Below are 22575 nucleotides of genomic sequence, written 5' to 3' on the forward strand. Positions count from 1 at the left end.
GACATTCAGCACAAAAGTAAAAATCTTTATTCTTCATGGCGGTTCGTTACCAGAAAACAACGCTCATCTCTTAACACCAAATTAATAACAAGTAATATTATTGCTTATAAAACATAAGCTCTTTTGAAATACTGCTTATTCTGCTGACTCGTCCTTACTCGACTTTTGCCCAGCTAGGGAATTCTGGGTAAAACGCCTCACAGCGTGTCTCCAGCATTAGTCACAGCGACTCCATCAGAATACAAGCGGTTTCAGGTTCGAGTTGAAAGGAGGAAACTGAAACGGCAACAACTTCCTGAGCTTCATTGTCCAAACCAGGTCAGGACTTTCTGATAGTCGCATCACAGCCTTGCAAAGGATGTTAGACGGTAATTCTAGACTTCTTAGAGGACAACTAACGTGATCGTCGTTATGGTGATGCTGGTGAGGTCGTTATCACAGTTCCTCGTTAAGCAGCTCTTCGATCTCTCTGTCCCAGGCTTCATCGTGGATCTCGGTATCGGCCAACACGTCGTACTCCTCCAGCTCCTCCTGCAGCTCTCTCTCCCACTCAGGAATGACCTCTGAACAAAAAAGAAAGAAAAAAAGCAGTAAAATGACTGAATTCTAAACCAAAACATCCAGAAATGTTTCATGCTCCGGTTCAACCCAAAGATTTACCGTGTTTTTTCGGTTCCGTTTTGCCTAAAACCGGACGTTTGCGCAGCTCCTCCTCATCAATCGTGGACGACTTTAAAGCATTAATCACAAACTCAGACACGGGCAGCCAGGTGGAGATCTTCCCTTCGACCTTCGCCGGCACAAACAAAATGTGGGATAAGTTGTATTTTGTATAGTTATTTCCAAAGAAAAGCTTCGGCTGTGTTCGTGCTTTGAAAAAAATTTTATGAATTACCTCAGTCTGTGTGGGTTTCTGGGCAGCTGGGGAGCACAGATGTTTAACTGCATCTGGAGAAATGCGACATCAAACTGTGAGTGTTTTTGCTTTTTCAAAATACAAAACATGCAGGAGAAGGTGTTCTGGCCAGATGAGACCTAAAGTATCACTTTCCAGATGGGAAGCTTAGCTGCACGTCACCCTGAACGCATCGCTCCAGTGGGACTGTTATGAAGTGGTTGTGCTTTTCTGCATTGATCGAGGAAAATGCAATAAAGGAGGAAAGCCTTTCAGCGGCTAGGAAAGACAATTAACAGACACCCAGATCTGCAAGATCAAAGTACTGTATATCCATGTGTTTGAAGTGTTTAGACCTTAAGTAAGTGAATGGGAGAACAGGAAATTTTATTTGTCGAGGTCATAAGACAGGGGTGTCCGAACGTTTTTTGTCACATGGGCCAAAATCGTCAAGTCAAAATGATTTGGGGGCAAAAAAGAAAAAAAAAACCATAAAAAAGGAAAAATAAAAAAATATTGTGATTTTTGTGTTACCAACTTGCTAAACTAAACGAGACTACATTAAACGGGTAAAGTAGTCCCATTTTTTGTTGGAAGGGGACGTGTGAATTATTGTAGATTCAAAGAGTTCAGAACGTGGTTATATTGAATACTTTGTGTTGTCAACATTTTCCATTGTAAGACTTGATACTTGTAACGAGTTCACTCTGACTGAAAATAAAAAGTATCCTCCTGCATCAGCAACTTGAATTGCAATCGTGGGTCTCATAAAAATTAGTCCAGGGGGCCGCAAGTGGCCCCCCAGGGCCACACTTTCAACACTTCTGTCAAAGGTTGCTTTCGCTTTTACTCGGATTTGGGTGATTATGTGATTATGATGATGCACGGCATACTTTTCAGATATTTTATTTGTTAGAAATTAACAACTCAAATGTCTTGTCTTGATGTAAAAAAAATTACATTCAAGTTTAAGGAATATGCGTATGATACTGGACACTGTTCTAAAAGGTAAACATGTTAACCAGTCAAACTAAAAAACAAAGTAAGAGCTGTACATGACGGCAGATTGTACCTGTCTGATCAGAATCCAGGCATTCTGAGTCCTGCTGTGCCGTCAGAGTTGCGAGCTGAGCCGATTGTTTAATCAAAGACACTCGATAGAAGTAATTCCTCCAGAAGTCTTCCTCCTTCATCCTAAACCCAAGAAAATATTGAGAAAAGCAAACATACTCCATTCACTTATGTTTTGTTTTTCTTCTTTGAAATAAAACACTCCAAATATTGAACAGGAAGCCACCGGTGAAGCATTCTCACTCTTTGGGGACCAGATGGAAGCGCATCTTCCTGAGGAGCTCGTCTTCCTCCAGCATCGCCAAGGCGACGGGATGCGTTTGCTCAAAGTCGTAGTGAAACTGCACGCCAGCGGGAGGGTTTCGTAAAAAATTCCTTTTGTCCTGCCGTCCGTTGAAATCACACAAAACAGGGTTACAGTTCTTTTTTTTTTGTTTGTTTTATTTTTTAAATCACAACGATATACTGTTGAAGTTTTATGACGGTACTGACAGCTGAGAGAGCTAAGATTTGCTCTTGTATGACGTCCTCTTCGTCATAGCCGACCCACGGTGGCACAGGCACGCCTACAAACAATACCTCTGTTATTTCGACGGTGAATACAGGCTCTACAAGCTGCCATTTTTAATAAAAACGCTACAATAACGGCCATATTTATTAGCAACTCCAGTGAAGACGTGTGAAACGTAAATCCGTCTTTTATTGATGGAGTTAAAAATTTTGAAAAACACCAATTTTTCATTAGGGAATGAAGTTCAGAAATATATTCAAATATCTTCAAAAGAATGGAGCATGGAGAGAGGTGACCTTGGACCAGTGTTGTTGTTTTTAAGCTTTTGTGGCTCTGGCAGACTTTATTTCATGTTGTCATTATTTGAATTTGTTTGAAGTGTCTAGGTGGTGTAGTATTGGAGCTGGAGCAGTTCTAGTATGATCCAGATGCAAAAAAAAGTGGTAAAATCAACCTTTATTGAAGTTTCACAAATCATAAAAGTCCCACAAATCACAAACATTTTTTCTAAATATTCTGCTATTAGAGCGGAGTAATCCAGTCCAGGTTTGAAGAGTCTAGGTGTTGTAGTTTCTAAACAAGAGTCGATTAAAGATGCGGAAGGTAGTGAAAAATTAGGTGGAATCGCCCTTTAACCATTTCCCGAATCGGAAGCTGGAATCGGAAACCAACTTCAGCTTCCTGGAGAAATACGGCAGAAAAATACCGAAGATTGTTCCAGACCATCTGGCAGTATGAAGATGAAGATGCCAGAGAAAGACAAAATAGGACGGTAAGTAAATGGATACTAATGTTACCAGCTTTTTGCTACTTTATACTTTCATTGCTACAGTTACTTTTATCAGATTTCATATGAAAAAAGAGGGAGCTAAGCAAGGCTGGTGGCATCAACTCACTCACTCTTTAGTTACCAAGCAACAACCTGCTAGGTAACCAGTTTTGGGTACCTGGCAACAACCAGTTGAGTAACTTGAAGCAGCAGCTTAAGGTTTTGCCACCATGTCTCATAGCTGCTTAAACACACAAAAAACACGGCTTGGCATGAAAACTGTGGCTAAAACGGGAAAGGTTACACCACCAGTTTGGTTGTAATTAAGATATTTAAATAATAATTTAAAAAAAAAATAAAAATAATCATCAATATCGACTTGTATGAAACGCTTATATCGTGATAAGTTTTTCAGTCATACCGTCCAACCCTACATTAGCATGTAGCTTCACACATTTCATCATATATATCCACTGTTGGATAAAAGTGGCTACTTGCCAATGTTTTTAGCTTGTCTCTCAAGAACAAACTTGTCCTGCTCTTTCTGAAAATCACCCAGGATGGTCTGAGGGCAGGGAGATAAATCGCAGGTTATTCCTCCAATTATCACAAAAAACACAACAGCAAACAAACAAAAATCAAAGGACACACAACGAGCTCTCACCTTGTCTATGAACTCGTTTAGTTTGCCCCCCTCCACGCTTTCCCTGAGGCTTTGTGCCGTTTCTGCAACAGACTCCGTCAGTTTCTTGCAAGCTTTGCTGGCAAAGTTAAATATGGAGCCTGCAAGGGGAAAAAAAGGTCAAACGTATTCCAGCTTATTAGTAGCCTACAGGAAAAATAAACGAGCACATAAAAGAACCTGAGAGCAGAATGTAAAGGCCCACCCTGTGTTACTATGAGCCAACTTACCACTTAAACTGTGAGTTTCTTGAAGCAGCTGGGACAGTTCCGTGTCTTTTTCGGCAACATTTGTTTGTTTTTCTACGTCATATTCCATCGGGTTATCGTCCCTCCTCTTTTCACCAACAACACGCTGCCGTTTTTCTTTAACTTGGTCATTCTCGTTTTCCCAGTTCTTTAGCATATCTTTAAACTGAAGATTAACAACAATAATAAACTCCCTCTGAGATAAGCTTGTTGTGACTCTTTTAGTTCCCCTATTGGAAGCTGACTGCGTCTGGACGCGAACTTATTTCCGTGAAACGGGTGGGAACGTTACCTGTATGGCAGGCCGTTGTGATATATAATTCTGCTTTTATAAGTCAGTTATTAGTCTGCCTCCAAAACATTGGTTTTCCCCTCTTTGTGGAATAAAACCAAAAGACTTAAATTGGCAACCGTACACACTGTGGTGGATTTCAACATGGCTTCCTGCTCAGGGTGATACCCCCACAGGTGGATGGGGGGGAATTAAGCAATCTCCTCCTGCTACTTCTTTTTCATCTCGTTTTCTATCAGACGTCAATTTGTTGCATTACCCCCACCAATGGGTAAGGAGGCTGAACCAGGACAAGCAAGCAAAAGAAAGAAAGAAAAAAAAACAATAGAAAAAAACCCAACAACAACAAACTGTGGGGTATTCTTTTAACTAACCCGGTTACGATAAAATAATACAAAAAAGTAATCTTAAAGCATCCATGAAAATGACTTTTTCTTTGTTTTTTTCCCTTCTTTTTTTTAAATAAGACTATACAGTTCTTTTTTATGTTCGAGACTATGTATTGGGGCCTGCCACAGAAATGTTTATGTAATAAATATCAGATATCAATCGGCCCACATTTTCATAGTTCACTTTTTAAATCAACTTGGACAAAAAATACACAAAAATCTATATTAAAAACTTCTAAAGAATTATATTTAATTTAATGAAAAATATATTAAAACAATCATAACAAGGTATCAAGCTCACAAAGACAATAAAATATGTTTTTAGTTTATTCATCTTCAGTCCATTTAATAGATTAACTCTCGCTTTGCATTATCTTGTGTCCATGTGAGAGACGGGATCTTTGGCACAAGGCAATCCCGGACATTTCCCCTTTTAAATTTCTGCAGAAATGCTCTCATTAGTTATGTTCTTTATTTCTACTATTTCCCATTTAGCCATTACATGTTATTATATGCAACTTTTCAGCTTTGCTTTGTAGATTTATCTTCTTTTGTTAGATTCTCATGTCTTATATCTAATTAATTTTTAAACGACACATTTTAAAGTCTAAATGCTTGTTGTCGGTGAAGATGGACATCTTTTTATGCCTAAAGATTGTGTTTTTAATAATTTCTGAATAGAATAGAATAGAATAGAATAGAATCCCATTGATAGTCAGTGGTTTGTGTTGTTGCGTCAGATGTCCAGTAGGGGGTGTCTCATCCCAATCCTGGCCAGAGGTCCACCTGTAGTTGTCCAATGGCTGCTGTTAACTAACTAACTAACGGTAGATGGCACGCGTGTGCCGCTCGTGCCACACCGGTTATCCCTGTTGTCCGTGGATGGGAGCTAGGTTTAGCTTAGCTCATTTAAACTCTCAGAAGTGTGTCAGCGTTTCTTTGTGGGACTGTGTGTATGAAGCAGAGGACGGACTGAGCTGTCGCGGTCCGAACTGGACACATTCTCGACTGGAAGTGCCGCCCGGCGTCTAATTAAGAAGACCGAGGAGGTCGTTTGGTCGCATAAACTGTTGGAGAAGATGAAGTATGTGTAAGGAGGTAAAGCTGGGATATAGCTGCCTGCCACCCGACGAAGCTCTCCTGTTCGCCCCGGTTTATCCATAAGTTGAATTCCCAGGTAAGTCCAGTCGTATCGCTGGGAGTTTGGGAATAATATTTTTCGAAAACACAACTTGCGAAAAGGGAAGTTTACCTTGTACTTGTAAAAGCTTGTACTTTTTTCTATAAGGCTTTCTTTGGTAAACAAGTAGGTCGGTGTAACTTTATTTATTCGTCTAGCCGAGCGTGTTTTTTCGGTTTTTTTCATTGTCGGTCGACGACAGTGATAATGTGTTTAATTCTCTCTCATGTAAGAGCATTAAGTTTAATTCAGAGCGTCTGGACTATGACAGCAGCTCTGTACTTACTGCTACACACTTACATCCGTCCTGCACAACTGCGTTTTATACATAAAAATAACAAAAAATAATCATCCCCCCCTCAACCAGGGAAGTTAATATTTAATTTGTGTATTCGTGCTCTTTTCAGATTAATAGCTCTATAACTTAATGTAAATAAAAAATACTCAGCTATGCTCAATTATCTGTAATTTTTTTTAAATTGATCTATCTTGAATTTGTTAACAGTATTTTTGCTTAAAACTATTGTAATGTAGGACTTTGTAGTTACCTTTAATTATTCCAAGGGGTCATTTTTACTGTTGTTTTTAGGATCCTATGACTACAATACAAATGAGTTTATCTTTTAAACTGACGGCCCAATAAAGTGACATTCTATTTTATATGACTAAGTTGTTACAATTGTTGTCAGAAGTTAACAAATGTATTTCCCTGTCAGTTTTTAATGCCCACTTTGCCATAAAAACTCACTGTAAAACCCAACAGTGACATCAGTTTTCCATTGTTTGTCACAGTTAGGGGTTTACAGCTGCATTATGGAAACAATCACCAAGAAACCTCTGCTTGAGATGCAGTTCAGTACACAACTTGATTTCTAGCCGAATTAAAACCGTATAGCATACTGGAACATAATGGCATGTTTTGATATTATTTGAAGACTTCAGTTAAATGGCATTTTTGTCCATAAAAGAGACTTTCCATAACCCAGCTTTTATCCATTTACTGTGTGGACATAGGAATAACAAAAACAAAATCCTGCCTAAAGCAGTCATTGCAAATTGGGAAATAATGGAGGAGAAGATGGAAGTGCAACATGTGTATATAAAGAAAGCGTGATTTATATAGGTAATTAAAGGCACAATGCTTGAGATTTTTCATCGGTTTATCTAAAATGATTGCGGCGACTCTTGTGTTTTACTGTCAGCCTCTTGACGTCGAGTGAAACGCTTCAAAATTTGTAGCTGGTTTTAATCAACACAACACTGAAGCTGAGGCACAACAGTAAACAGAAACTGGAGACTGGGTCAGAAAATAAACCTCTTAAACCCTGTTCCTTTGGTAAACATCAGTTTGTAGTATTTGTACTAGAACTGCTTTGAGTTATGTCATGTGTGTCTGTTTAGTGGACATGTTTCAATGTTCTTGTTATTTTTTCCTTTTTCTTTTTTTGGTAAACAGTATAATGGATGCCGAGGGAGCCACTCGTTATCCGGAAGCAGAGAGTTTTTGGCATGCGTCGCAGAAATCTGCAGATCTGGATCACAGGACGAGAGATGCAGAGAGCTGGAGGCCGGTGCATGTGTTTCTGTCGGGAGGCGCACCGTGGGGGTTTACGCTCAGAGGAGGGCTGGAGCATCGGGAGCCTCTGCTTATAACAAAGGTAAATCCCCACAACACACACCCCCAACCCCTGCCTTATACATTTCAGAGCGAATGAAAGTTAAAGCTTACTGTCATCTGTGGTACTTTGCAAAAATAGCCAATTGCCATGAGATGTTTTTGAAATTTTGTCACACTGCAACCCCAAACTGCAATGTGTTTCTTTAGGATTTTATGTGAAAGCCCAACACAAAGTACTGGATAGTTACGAAGTGGAGAGAAAGAGGTGTGCGGGCTTAAAATGTGGCGTCAATTTGTCTTCAGTCCACTGTATTCTCATACTACTAAATAAAATAATGTCCGGCCAAGGGCCTTTAGAGGTCACCTTATTGGTAAATGTGTCATATGAGTATCAATTCTGAGAACAAAGTGAACATGAGGAAGATCATCCTAAAGTAAATGAGACGGACATTTTTTTGGTTGTTATTTAAAATGCTATATCTCGTAAGGTAAGGTAATTTTATTTATCCAGCACATTTTCAGCAACATGTCAGTTGCTGAAAATGTCCGAATTTATAAACTAGTAATAATTTCTCTGGATTATTGTTGGTTAAATGTTAAATGTTGGTTCTCCATCTTTGATTCTTGTTCTGGGTTGGTAAGTAGATGGTACTGTTTAAGTTTGTACTGGATTTGTAAACTAACTGGAGTTTCTCTAGGTCTTGCTCTAACATTATATTATATTATATTATATTATATTATATTATATTATATTATATTATATTATATTATATTATATTATATTATATTATATTATATTATATTATATTATATTATATTATATTATATTATGTTGGTCTAAAGTAATAGGTACGCCACAGTTTTATAAAAGTAGCTTGTGGAAAACTACGTTTGGGCTTCACCCCAAACACACCATCTTCACGAGAAACATGGTGGTGGAAGCATTATGCTGTGGAGGATGGTTTCTTCAACAGTGATGGGGAAACCGGTCAGATTTGGTGGGAAGGTAGACGGAGCTAAAAACAGGACAAGCGTGGAAGGAAATCTGTGAGAGGCTACAAAGGGTTTGAGACTGCTTCTGGGATTTTTGGGTGATGTCGGCCTAGTCAAAGCCAGGCATAAATACGTCTGAAAATCTGTGGCAATGCTTGAAAATCAATGTTTAAACATCCTCTATCCAAAGTAGTTGTGTTTTAAAAAAAGTGAGCTAAAGGTTTGTCCTCTAGTTGTACAAATCTTGTAGAGACACACTGCTAGGCCTGTCGCGATAAACGATAAATCGATTAATCGTACGATAAATTAAAACTATCGACGTCATTTCAATTATCGGCTTTATCGTCTCTTCCGGCCTTTTTCTCTTTCTGTTGATGACACTGAATGAAAAAAGGCTCAACTGCGGTGCTCTCCACTGACCCTCCTTCCTCATTTCCTTAGTGTAAAGCCCAGCGCACACGACACGATCTTAGAGCTGGCGGCCGATTGTCGGCCCATTTTTAAAACCTGACAGACCACACATTAGCCATGTGGTGTCCAACAATGGGCACAAAATAATGGCTACAAGTCCAGTGAACTAATTTTAAAACCAGGCATTAATCAATGCTTTACTACAATCTACCTGCAATGCATGTAACTAGTGTCAGCGTAAAGTCCTGACCGAATGAAAATCATTATAAACTATTTACGTCACGTTAACGAAGAACAGCTGAAAAGTTACCGGGTTTATAAACTGCGGTAGCAATTTCGCTCCAACTCCTCCCCTTGTCATTTCTATATTCTTTGCATGTTGAATAAACATTAATGTTGTTTCCACATCGGCTGGACTTCGGGTTGCGCCGTGTCAGCTGTTTGGGATTCCCCGACGTAATTTCCCCTCAAAAAACACAGAGGAGAATCCTCGCTTTCTGATTGGCTGCCTGTCACATTCAACAGGCTGCGTTAAGATCCCAGTCGGGGAAAAACCCTGATTTAGATCGGAGCGGCAACGAGGATCTACCGTAACAAACCACACAATCTTAGAAAGACCAACGATCTAAGATTGTCATAAGGGGAAAAATAGGAGCAAAAAATCATGTAGTGTGAATTATTGCATCAGGTAGTCGATGTGCCCATCTTCTCTATCTAAATCTAATTATTACTGAAGGGCAACATAATATACAGACTTCATAATCTGCACTCTTTTGGTTGAATGCAGTATTTATTTCCACTTTGGCTTTATGTTGTTTAGTTTTTATCAAGTACATTTTTTGTTTATGGAGACTGAGAATCCATTTTGTTTTTGGTTGTTTTGTTTATTTTGTTTATCAGCTCCAGTGTTAAGTATTCTTTTGAAAATAAAGTGTATCTAACTTTGGCAGGAAATCACATGCATTATTACGTCATTTCCATTAAATCAGTGTAAAAAGGTCTTCAGACAATATTATCGTTTATCGCAATAATTTTTTGAGACAATTAATCGCTCAGCAAAATTTGCTATCGTGACAGGCCTACACACTGCAAAAGACTAAAAATAGTGCTGGGTAGTAACTACTTAGATCTTCACTGTTTGTTATATTTACTAGAGTTTTGTTTTTTTTTCTAGATAGAAATACTTTTTGTAGTGTTACTGAACCACAGTTGAGTAAAATTCCTGGATAGTTTATCCAGTGTAGGTAACCTCCCCAATGGAGAACAAACATATTTTAAAGAAAAATGCACAAAACGCAGACAGCTGGAGTTTACATTAGAGTGAGACTTCTTGCTTGTGCACAAGCTTCATTATTCTAAGGTTATTTTGTTTCTGCTATTTGATAAACACTGTGTTTTGTATTGAAATAAAACTTTGTTGGAAAAATGTTTCTTCTTCTTTGAATTTTGTTGTATTCGTTATCTGTACGACACCATTGTAAAAAAAATCTAATCAGATTTTATGACCAGCTACTGAATACTCCAGTAGTCTTTATACAGTTTCTATTTGTAAAATGTAGAAAACTATAATTTTTTCTACTTTAGCTATGTATTACTTTGTATTGCTCCATCACATAAAATCCCAAAGGATTAGGAATGCTTTTGCAAGACACTTTTGTTACAAAACTCTGAATGTTCTGATTTCTTTATAGCTGACTGTATGCGACAAGCAGAGTGTTTTCCCCGTGTCACACATGGACAGTGAACTGAAATGTGAAAGTGCATGGCAGAGATGAGGATGACTAATTTTAATATGGTGAACACAGAGCTCTCTGTCTTGTCTAGTGGGATCTCTGACGTGAACAAGTTGTTTATAACCGTAGGAGTGAAGTGTAATATCAGCCTGTAACCTGTAGGTCACACCTCATCAACTAACACAGTGGTTGCTTATGCAGAAGTCCAGACATTTTTGTAATGAAAAAAGAAAACACAAAGGGGGAAATAATCATGGTTTGAAACTTGATGTTTGAACTTTTGAATTTAAAAGCTGAACATCGTGATCTCACCTTGTCTTTTTCATTCATTCATGCCTTTGGACGTCTCTGTTGGAGTAGGCCTGGGTGACACTTGTCATGTGTGATTTGTGGAAGAAAACCTCATAAACATAAAGCGAAGCAGAGGCTGCAGTTTGTCACTGCTGTATGTCGTCACCTTGTTAAATCGCTGTGTTTGGCTGCAGAATGTGCGCAGCGCCGCTGAGAGGGAGACTTCCTCTGGAACCTCATGTGGCCTCACTTCTCTGCTGCGCGTGTAATGATTTACTACGAAAGACCTTGCTTGTTAATTTGACACAGAAAAATACCAGCAACTGTTAGTCAGGAGCTACTGGTTCTCTTGAGTTTTTTTTGTGTGTGTGTGTGTGTCATATCTGCAGTGCTGCAAAGGGGTCTAAAGTTCATTACAGATGAGTAAAACTCCAGCATACGTATACGCAGGTTTTTAGCAGTCTGGTTTGTGTTGGTCTTTTGCAACATGATTAAATGTGTTTTTAAGCTTAGACTTTTTAAACTTTTTGCAGGTTTATAAGTATAAGTGGAGGCAGGTAGCAGTGAAAGGTGGAGGTCAATTATTGACTGCAGCTTAGTGGTTGAATTCAGACTCAACGTAATTGTTAATGTTTGGTCTCTGAGCAATACAGCTAAGCTCCAAGAGCTGACAGAAGTCAACCTTTTTGCATCAGATGATAAGGTTCTTTTTTTTTTTTCCATGTTCTGATGCAGTTCTTGTAAAAGTATTCACATCCTTTCTGCTTTCTTCGATGTATAAGTAGAGGACCACCGATCGGATATAAATATCTGTATCGGTCCCAATATTGAAAAAAAATTATAGATCGGGTATCGCTAACAATATGTTAGATACATTAATGCATGTCTATTTAGTCTTTTTAGGTTTAGGGTTAGAGCAGGGTATGCTTTTTCCTCTGAATAATGTAACGCTTTATTTATTTTACATACTATTTAGAATTTCTAGTTACGCTTTCTGAACCATTTGAAAGAAGCTTTGTTCCAGATTATTTTGCCAGTTTCTTTATTATTTATTTTATATTGGCTGCTATACACCTAATTGCACTGGCTGATCAGATTAAAATTAGTGAAGCTATTGGCGTATTTATATGTGTTGCACTGGTGCAGAGTTGCCAAATAAATTTGTAATTCGATACATTTATGTCTGTATTTAAAAAAAAGGAACAAAAAACATTTTAAGTCAATACAGCACTATTTTTCTGCATTGTATCGGTATTGGCCGCTACAGATGTCTGTATTGGTATCTGAAGTGAAAAAAGTGGATCGGCGCATTTACAGGTATGAAATTCTGTGTGTTTTGTTGGAATTTTATGTTTTAGTACGTCACAAATTAGTGCATTAAGTTGAAGTGGTAGCAAACGGTATTTATTTTTTCACAAATAGTCATGGAAGGTTTTCACATTGTCATTGTTTCTGGTTTTTGTGGCCTCTGAAAGATTTTTCTCCAGGATTGTCCTGTATTTAGCCTTAAACTATGACTAGCTTAACTTTGCCTCCTGAACACACTCATCCCTGCAGTAGGACGCTACCAACACCATGTTTTACAGTTGGAATGGTGTGTCCCAGGTGGTGTATAGTGTTAGAGTCCCATTACACAATTTAAGTCCCTCATACCTTTTCCCACATAGTCCTCACTGGCAGTATGTGAATCATTTTTTAGTAAATTCATGAAGAGAGTCGGTCATGTCTAGACTTCACACACGTTTTTTAGTTTGTTTTTTTTTAACACCACAACCTTCCTCTCTGTTACTGTTTTTTGAGTTTTCTGTTGGAGCTTTGGCATTTGTAGCATTTGGTTGAAGTTCAGCCTGAGGAGTATAGCTAGCGGTACCAGGAACAGGGAAGGAATCTTGGAGTTTTGTTGGATTTTCTGTGAATTATCAATGACAGCCAGGAGCCTGTCGGAATGACAGGATGGGATGAATTAAGCGAAGGTTGGCGCTATGCATTCTTTTAGTGTCTCTCAGATAAGAGTTAAAATGAGTTTGATTTAGTATGCTGTCATGAAATGAATTTGTTTTAAAATGTTTGAGGCTTTTCCTCTTTGATTTATGATGATCTAGAAAAGCTGGAGGATGATGTTTTCCAGCTTTATGTAATTCTAAGTGTTATATTCAGGTAGACTGAGTAAATAAAGTTTGCAAACATCTCTGCATTTTAGCCTATGAACAGAAGCCATCCCTTGAATCCACATTTCTGTCTGTTGCATTCCCACTTCTTTGCATATTTTCCAGCTCGCTTCAGGGAAATGTAATAACAAAGGTCCAACAGTCTGATGACAGGTTCACCGTATTGGTTAAAAAAATATCCTGGATCTAATTAAAATTCTCCAGATTCCTCTCATAGCTCAGGTTATGCTCAAAGTCCTCGTGGACTTAAAGTTCTTAGTCTCAATAAACCTAAATAATCCTGTTTTACACAAGACATCTGGGCACGCACCTCATACATGTGTTCCCTCTGCGAGGAACAGCCTTTATAAGGGAAAAAGTACCGTTGGCTCGTTCTGAACCAGTACCAGACGACGTACTGCAGAAATAACTCTGTTCTTACACGCTGCGATAAGTCACCCCCAGGTAAACAGGTTTTCCCAATTATTGAAACTTTTGTGTGGCAACATTGTGGGCTAGTTTTGAGTGCCGCAGGCCTGCTTAGCCTCCAGAGAAAAGAGGATTTAGAGAGCACAGTATGCATGCTGATGCCTCAGATAAGATTCAAAATGGATAGTTGTTGTGTGTGGGGGTGTGTGTGTGTGTGTGTTGCTGGAGGCACTTCCACATAAAGTAGATTTCTGCTGTATGTTAAGAGAGACTTGTACAAACTGATTATTACTGCTTCAAGTAAACAGGTTCATTCATTATCAGATACAGTGCAATGGTAGCAAAAATTGGATTAGCAAACACTAGCATGAAGTTCAGTAAACTGCTTTCTGAGTTCAATTTAGTTGAACTTTCAAAGTGGTTTTAATGATACGCGAACAAAAAAGTTAATATTGATAGATAACCACAAACAGACCTTACTCACCATGTTTACACTAAAATCTGGACGCTAACCAGAGACGTGGGCGATATTGCAAAAATGTCATATGAAATAAACATTTAGCTATCAGGTAAAGTGCATTCCTGCTACGTGAAAACTGATGTAGTCAGAAACTACACTTTTCATGCTGACCTATGCACACCTTTCACTCTTAAACATCTTATTAAAGGGGAATGTTCTTGTTCTGCTAGTTCAGAAGAACTCTATGCACTTTTAAAATTATCCCTTTTACAGATATTATACACTTCAAAAACTTCCTTGTCTTTTTGCCTATGCAGATTATAGTTCATGTTAGTGACCTTGAGCACTAACATGCTCAAAACTAGATAAATATATCTAGTTTGTTTTGAAAATGTCTCTCCCTGAATGTGTTTTTCAGCCTTGATCGTGTACAAACACATTTTCTGACCTTCTCTGGTGGGGTGACTTACACCTGATGATGTCACAACGAGTGGCTCTTCTTTGAGTCCTTCATCCTGGGTCAGAAGAACCCAGACCAACTTAGAAACTCATAGAAGACGCCCAATTGGGCAGATCAACCCTGATTCTAACAGACTCAGAATGTTATAAATTAAATAGGCAGTATTATGTAAAGTCAACTTTTTTGAGCTGTACATCATGTTATAATGTTATTCTGTCATCAGCAACATACCTGTACTGTTACTTAGATTTTTTTGAGAAATCCTTTTATCATGGCAACCTTAAAAACACTCAGTACCACCCACGAGATGTAGTTCCTCCTCAGTGTTGCAGTTTCCAAGCTTCCTCTGTGACTCCACCACTCAGCTCCTTCAGACTAGCCAGCAGCTATTAGCAAACACCTGGTGGAACTGAGCATCTGCTGAGCTCATCATACGAGCTACTTCTCAGTGCAACATTAGTAAAGAGGTTAAAGGGTTAATAAAAGGGCCATGTTGTGATGACTTTCTGAAGGTGGAGTTTCAGAAAGAGGGCAAAAGTTTTTAAAGAGACAATTTCAAGGTGTTAAATTACAAAGTACATTTCTTTTACGTCATATTTGATTAATACAGTATTTTTATAATAACTGAAGGTAAAAGTTACTAAAGTTGCTATGTTCCTGGAAAATGCATAATACCGCCCCTCTAAAGAAGAAAGTATACAATTACTGTCAAAACTTAAAAAAAGAAACATGAACATAAAAAATGTATGATGCTCTGGAGCTTAATTGATATGACACGTAAATAAATGATGGAAATCAAAAACCTTGATGTCCATAGCAAAGTGTGCATGAAGCTATGAGAGAATCACAAATATGAACCTGGCTGCTTTTATACGCCTTGGAGTGAGAGGCAGTTTTTAGTGTGGAAACATTTTTATTTTTATGAACCACACATGAGCTGGAAGCTGGTTCAGCAGAGCCGTACCTCAGGCAGGGAAACGCCAAAAAGCAGAAATGGATTTTAATGCCTGGTAGAACTGGAACCAAATCACCCCCCAGTGTTCACCGTCATGTTTACCTTTCAAAATATGAATCTTTTTATAGCTATGTAAAACAGCTACCTTTTTTAATATGTAAAGCTTCTTACCAGAGTTGCACTTCTTAAATTATTTTTTTAAAAGAATCAGCTGGATGATAGAGAATGACTTTTGCATTCATTATTAAAAATGTAATTCTTGAGATGAGCTTAACAAGCTCATCTCAAGACTTCAATGAATTTTATTTTTTTAATTTAACCTTTATTTAACCTTTATTTAGTCTCTTTGACATCAAAGATCTTTTTTATAAGGGAAACCTGTGCATGGCAGCAGCAGAATAGTTACAATAAAAACAAACATGCATTAAAATTTGCTCACAGAAACACTCACACACCGACCAAGTAGACGGGGATCTCCATTTTTCTAAAAGTCCTTCAATGTAACATTTGAGACATGCATCCTGAAACATTGTCTTCTAGACTTTTAGGCGTTTTCTCAGAATACAGAAAGGATTAACGGAGCGAAGGTGTGCGCGGCAATTGGTCCAAACTTATTTGTTTGTGTCAGAGTTTGACTGTGACTAAACCAAATCCCTGTTAAATGTGAAGACGAGAAGAGGAAACATTTTTATCTCGTTTAAACAGCTCTTTCCAGAACTTACAAACCAAATGCTAACCTCAGAGTTGTGAGAATGTATTTATGGAGATCTTTTGGTCTTTGAGGTCTTTATGCCCAAAGACAAAAATATTTTCCTGCTCTACCTTTTCAACCGAATGCATGAGCCAGATTCCATAATTTTTATAACAGCTTGGATCAAAATTATCTCTGCCGATGTTTGATAATGAAATATGTTAGAATCCTTCTTCATTAACACTTCGTTAATACCCTTTTGCAACGCATTTTGTGCATCTGGACTGCTGTCTAATTATTCATACAATTATGTAGTGTAGTGTTTTTTACATTCAGCTCTGATCTTGTCAGCTGAGCCACTAATGGATTCATTATGGAGTAATAGTGGAGTTATTAAACCATGCTCTGATCACTTCACCTGTATCCTCTGTGGTGTGTCTCAGTGATTATTTGTTTGAATGTTGAATCTTATCTGATTAATTCATTTAAAATAGAAAGCCATAATGAATTGAAACAATGAACCACTGCATGTTGTTTCATAGGTGACGGATTATAGCTCAAAATCTAAATCTAAGTAATTGATATAGTTCTTGTTTAAATTTGGGATTTTAAACAGCGACATTTTCCTTGAAACCAGGAAGTTTGATTTATTTAATTACACTTTACTCTAAGAAGAAACACTGAGAGCTTACAGTAACGCAGATACTGGTTTTTCCATCACTTAGATTGGATTACGAAATACTTCAAAGTCATTGTAAGCTTTGTTTCTATATGAACAAAGGATCAAGTGATTTTGTAATACGCAGTAAGAAGACATTCTAGTGACAAACCCACAGAGAATTATCAGCTTGCATTGTTTCATTGCTCCCAGCCTTTATGTTGCAACCCAGTGTGGGTGTCTGTGAGAGAGTTTAAGACGCTACTTTAAATAAGTAATGGGCAGAGGAGAACAGAAAAGACTTTGTATTTAGCATTTCCTTCTTAAAACTTGTTTGTCAAAGTATTTCCGTAGGATGTTTAAAGGAAAATCTCATTTACTTCTACATCTACCCTCCACTCCACCTCATTTGGGTAGTTGTTAAGGTATTCTTCTAAGAAATGGGACACTCCTTTAGGAAGCTCACTCATAACCTTTCCTCTCTGATTTCTCATTGTACTCGGATACAACGTAGTGTACCTGAATGCACCATGTAAACAGTTAATGGTTGTTAGCAAAGAACATCCACTACCAACACGATGCATCCAAATTAAGCCTGTCACGATAACAAATTATCCTGGACGATAAATTGTCTCAGTAATTATTACTATAAAAGATTATTTTGTTTTGAGACTACTTTGAAGTAATGCATTGATAATGGCACAGTAATGCAAGACCAATAAACTTACATTTTGTGAAGAACACTTGGTACTGGAACTGGAAGACATTTTAAATATCAAAAATCAAACACAACAACCACAAGCAACAAATAAGATGGAAATAAGTACCACACACAACCAAACCACAAACAAAATGGATTATGATGCCCCTGAAAAAATATTCTAACTCCTGTTAGTTTATTAAACAATTAATTGATTTATTGTGACAGACTTAGTCTGGATGTGTCAAATACAACAGTGTTTTTGTTTCTAACTATGTATATATGTTTTCTTATCAGAGTTTATGTAAAATATAGGTATGCATTTTATTTTTGTGTCTTACTGACCTTTAAGTTTTTTAGAAGACTCCAAAATAGTATTTACAATAGCGATTTATGTCACCAAGAAAGTGTTTTTTTTGTTGTTGTTGTTGGGTTTTTTTGTGTGTGTATTTTTCCCCCCTTGTATTTCAGTACATTCGTGAGTAAATTTGTAATCTTTTAAAGAAAATGTTAGAAAAGTTCTTTCCCTTCACCCACCCGCACAACCTCAGGTCACAGGATGTTTAAGAATCAAATGGGACTTAGTCAAAGTATTGTGTATTATTCCTTTTTTTTAAAAAAAAAAAAAACATTGTATTCGGATTATCTATTATCATTCTTTAATCTTACTTTCAAGCAAAGATCAACTTTGAAAAGCGAGGTCAGATTTACTTAAATAGCCGTGCAAATGCAACACTTAATTATTGGCTAGGATTGTCAAGTTAGTGTAACAACTCACTTGAAAGAGCTTAATATTCGCCTTGCAGCTTTATATACACAATGCTTGTGAACTTGTGTATATAAACGTCTGAAAGGTTGCTTTTAAGTGATGACCAATAATGTCAGTCAGTTTAGTGACGCGTCAGCTTGCTGCTCAGGACATCTGTCAGCAGAAATGACACATTCCTCACCCTCAGTGGCACCACATCCTTCCCTTCATGACACAAGGCAACTCCTTTTTTAGGATACGGTTTAGGATACAGCTGCTTTTGGACTGATTACAGCCTGGAGGACGACGAACAACAAGGGAAAGGCCTAACGCTCGGGCCCGTCGGGAGTCAGGAGGAGTGAAAACTGTTTAGAGAAGCAGACACTCTCCAGTTTTAACATTGAATGAACTTGAGCTTCATGTTTTCTTTGAAGAAGCTCCTGCTATTATTTAAAGTGTCTTCTTCCCATTGAGTAATGCTTCCTGTAAAAAGAACAGATTAACAAGTCGCTCTGGGAATGTTGCTGAATCTTTTGTGCACATAATACAGTTTATAGAAGACTCTTGGTACTGCACTGTTGATATGGCATGATCTTGACTTGAGCATAAATCAGGGCTGTCAGCTTCACACTAATATTTATTGTGCCCATTGCTTAGTCTGCACTGTTGTATTAAACACAACCTCCATCTACTATACTGACACAAAGAATACTTGTAAATGTTTTGGAAATGCTATGCCAGTGCAGCAAAATAATGTTGCTTTTTTTTTTGCTTTTTCCTTATCATTATATATTGTGTCTAACCATACTTGTCAAGTCTCCCGTTTTGGCCGGGGAGCTAGTTTTTTTTTCTTTTTTGCCTCCCTTTCCCACCATCCTCCCTTATCATTATTTTCTCGTAAATATCCCGTTTTGTGCCCCCCGCTCTCGCGTTAGTATACCCTCTATACTCTGTTACATTAGTCCTCCCTCCTCTAACAGTAGCACCGGATGGCAACACTCCCCGTATTCTCAAGTCCAAAACTTGACAGGTATGTGTCTAACCTAACCATAAATGTGTCAGTTGCTCTGTTATTGTAAGCTGCAGTCCTTTGTAGCTACAAAAATCTGAATGATCCAGGAGGTAAAAAAAAACACTTTTGGTCAGTTCTATTGATTTGTTTTTATCAGGACTATACCACACACACAAAAATAGGAAGCAGTTTAAATCAAAATCTTAGTATTAATGCATTGAATTTTTCAGCATTTAACATGGTAATGATGAATCAGAGCTGATTGAAGGGAAAACTAGCCACCATTTGGCCGGTCAGTGCAGCTCTAGTTGCACTATTGGTTTTCTGGAAAGTCACTTCCTAGTAAAAAAAAAAAAATGGAAACAAGAGATATGGAGACAAAATAGTGAAAGTAAAATAATTGCTATCTTTTTAGACAACTAAAGGCTCTCTGTTACTAAATGAGTCAACCTTATAGTTTGGCCAGGTGAGAAAAACACCTTTTTCTAGACATGGTTCTTCACAATGACTAAAATTAATTGTTGTTGGCATTTACATGTGGACAGATGCATTTGTGATGGTTATATTTCCTGTCTTTTCCACATAGATAGCAATTTTTAGACTAAACTTTCATGAAACCTAAATAGATGAGCTTTGAGTGACAGATTTGGATCACCAGATGGGGCCCCCTAAAGAAATAAATTCTGAAAACATTTATTCTTTCAGTAACTTTCCTACTTTGCCTCTTCACTAATATCTGAAGCCTTACTTTATGTCCTCTGCTTCACTGAAGTGTATCTCACGGCTTTGTTGAACAGGAATAGTTTTCCATCTTGAGTAATCCCAGGTGTTTTTTATCCGTTTTCAGCATTGTAGCTGTGTGAATGTATCAGGCTGTTTCTCCACAAAATCCACTACCATATCAGGACGAGCTCAGGAATCTTGCCAGCCAGCATGAAAACCGTTTGTCCAACCTCGCTTACTGCTCCCTTATAGAAAAATGAAAAGAACCATGGTTTGATCTTGGCTGCTGGAGGTTTTTGTTCTTTTTTTTTTGCAGTGAGGGTAATGGCCTACTAAGATATGAGAGTTGGTAAATCTACACATACCTCTCTGGTTGAGTCACAGCACCCTGCTACAGGTTGAGAGAAAAACTGATAATCAGCTGCAGAGCTGAGCTTTTTGTGTGCTAATGTGCCAGCTGCCAGGCAACGTCTCATGGCCTTTCTTTCCACGCTGAGCAGTTGTTGTTTTTTTTCCTTGTCTCAGATCAGACTTTCTGTGTCAGTGTGAGGACAGCGATGACCTTAACGATCAGTACTTATGACGCTTCAGAAATACCAGGCTGTAGCTGCCGTCAGCTTTAAGATGTTCTATCTCGGTTTGTCCAGCCTTTGTGTCAGTGTGTCCTCTGAGATATTCCAGCAGCAGAAATTGTGAGTCCAGTGTGCTGTGCTCTCTTCACTGTACATCCTCTTGTGTTATTTCAGGTGTCTGCCTTCAAACAAACACAGCGCTGTTTGTTTTTTCACTATGCCACAGGTTTGGAGTGCAGCTTTTTGAAGCATTTTGCTGCCTTTGAGTCTGGTCCTTAGAAGCTCGCACGCCTGCTGCTTATTTTGGGAAACAGCATATTTTGTCTGAAGTTGCTGTTCATCCATAACATTTAAACGTAATTAAAATCACAAGTGAATAAGTTTGTTCACACAGTCATTAAAAAAACACGCCATCATTCTCCTACCACTTCCTGTTGTCGTCTTTCTTTTCCGCCAGTAGTAACATCCGGTTGTTGATCACATGACTTGTGTGATGCGAAAAAAGTGTTTCTGTGCACCCGAAAAACCACCTTATCCTAGCAACAAAACATTTTATTGAAAAACATGGGATTTTTTTTTTTATTACCGTGTTTCTGTGAAGCAAATTTATTTTCGTAATTCCAGTTTGCACTATTATCTGGTCAATAGAAACAAAGCTACTGTAACTTTTATTGTTGTCACAATAGGACCGCTAAACATTGTGATAAAACTTGTGTCGCCCACCCTTACATCCCACATATACTCAATTTCTCTTACTTTGTACTGATGCATTTCAAATCATTGAGTCCCAATGTTGTCGGTTTATGTTTAGGTGCATTTTTTATGTTTTTGTTCCAGGTTGAGGAAGGCAGCAAGGCAGCAGCTGTGAGTCTCCAGGTGGGAGACGAGCTCGTCAACATCAACGAGGTTCCCCTGAGTGGCTACAGACAGGAGGCAATCTGCCTTGTCAAAGGCTCCCACAAGACCCTCAGTCTAGTAGTGAAAAGGTAGGTGCTCGGTCTCCTCCTGGATTTGCTGCCATCACCACCTAATAAGCATAAAAGTTCACCATGGCAACAGCTCCAAACACACCTAGGCGACAGAGAAGCAGAGATCCTGAACCCAGCAGCTGCGCGTCTGTAATTCAGTCCGTTCATTCTGGGATCCGCTTCACAGAGCTCGTGTTAGCTGGATGTTCCTGTTTAGCCAGGCTTGCTCTTAACTCTGCTTCCTGGTTTGTGGCAGAGTGTAAAAGAAGGAAGAGTGGGTGACATCATGTATGTTAGATCCCACACAGGCAGGTGTTGGGACATACAAGGGGAAGTTATTTTATTATGTGACTCTGAGATTTTTTTTCTTTTCTTTTTAAGTTCAGCACACCCTGTCAGTTGGTTTTGTGCTCTGTGTGATCAGGCAATACAGGTTTGTATAGTTTTGTCTGACATCAGTACCTTAACTAAACGCCTCGCTTGTTTTGCCCAGAAATATTCTAAACCTATACAGAATAGTAAGCCACTATTGTCACTAGAAGACACTTCTTATAGTGTGTTGATCCTTGTGTAATTCTTTAGGTTTGTTATGTGGGTTAAACTGATGAATCATTTGTCAACAGAGCAGCCGTCTTACTATTGGCCTTGTGTGTGTGTGAAACACTGGTGGCATTGTCTGTCATTGCCATCCGCATTTCTTTTTGCATTCTATCATATCATAGGGTAATCGCTGAACAGATTCGCTAGTACAAAGAAGTTCACTCACCATTTGTCTCTGCAAGGACAAGGCTTGGATTCTCACTTATTGTTATAGTCTCAAGAGATACGTTGTTTGTAGGATCTGGAAGCAAGTATGAGGTATTGTCTATTTCCATCTCTGGTCCTTTTTGTTTTAAGAAACACGGTCTAAATTTAACTAAAGAAGGCTTTTTGATTTGCCAGATTGTCTGTAATATGACATTTTAGTCT

At 38.2% G+C, this 22575-nt stretch overlaps 2 protein-coding genes across 4 annotated transcripts in view; one reads left to right on the forward strand and one right to left on the reverse strand.

Annotated features, from left to right (window-relative positions):
* Nucleotides 1-4: 4 nt before the first annotated feature.
* LOC116726333 (synapse-associated protein 1) lies at nucleotides 5-4618 on the reverse strand. The gene is made up of 9 exons (XM_032573011.1): nucleotides 4159-4618; nucleotides 3911-4029; nucleotides 3745-3811; nucleotides 2459-2532; nucleotides 2210-2349; nucleotides 1968-2089; nucleotides 896-948; nucleotides 661-790; nucleotides 5-563 (listed from the first exon to the last, which is right to left on the reverse strand). Exons 1-9 carry the CDS (start codon nucleotides 4331-4333, stop codon nucleotides 436-438), a joined length of 1008 nt encoding a protein of 335 aa, XP_032428902.1. The 5' UTR covers nucleotides 4334-4618; the 3' UTR covers nucleotides 5-435.
* Nucleotides 4619-5726: 1108 nt separating this feature from the next.
* shroom2a (shroom family member 2a) overlaps nucleotides 5727-22575 on the forward strand; it is a 49423-nt gene continuing 32574 nt past the window's right edge. For 2 of the 3 annotated variants that reach the window (XM_032571762.1, XM_032571763.1), the window contains exons 1-3: nucleotides 5744-6034; nucleotides 7494-7695; nucleotides 21476-21624. In XM_032571762.1, coding sequence (XP_032427653.1) covers nucleotides 7498-7695; nucleotides 21476-21624 — 347 coding nt within the window. In that variant the 5' untranslated portion in view covers nucleotides 5744-6034; nucleotides 7494-7497. Of the gene's footprint in view, nucleotides 6035-7493; nucleotides 7696-21475; nucleotides 21625-22575 lie in introns of all 3 variants that reach the window. The other variant, XM_032571761.1, reaches the window with a different exon arrangement.

This window comes from Xiphophorus hellerii, chromosome 9 (assembly GCF_003331165.1).
Source record: "Xiphophorus hellerii strain 12219 chromosome 9, Xiphophorus_hellerii-4.1, whole genome shotgun sequence".
Classification (NCBI taxonomy): Eukaryota; Metazoa; Chordata; class Actinopteri; order Cyprinodontiformes; family Poeciliidae; genus Xiphophorus; species Xiphophorus hellerii.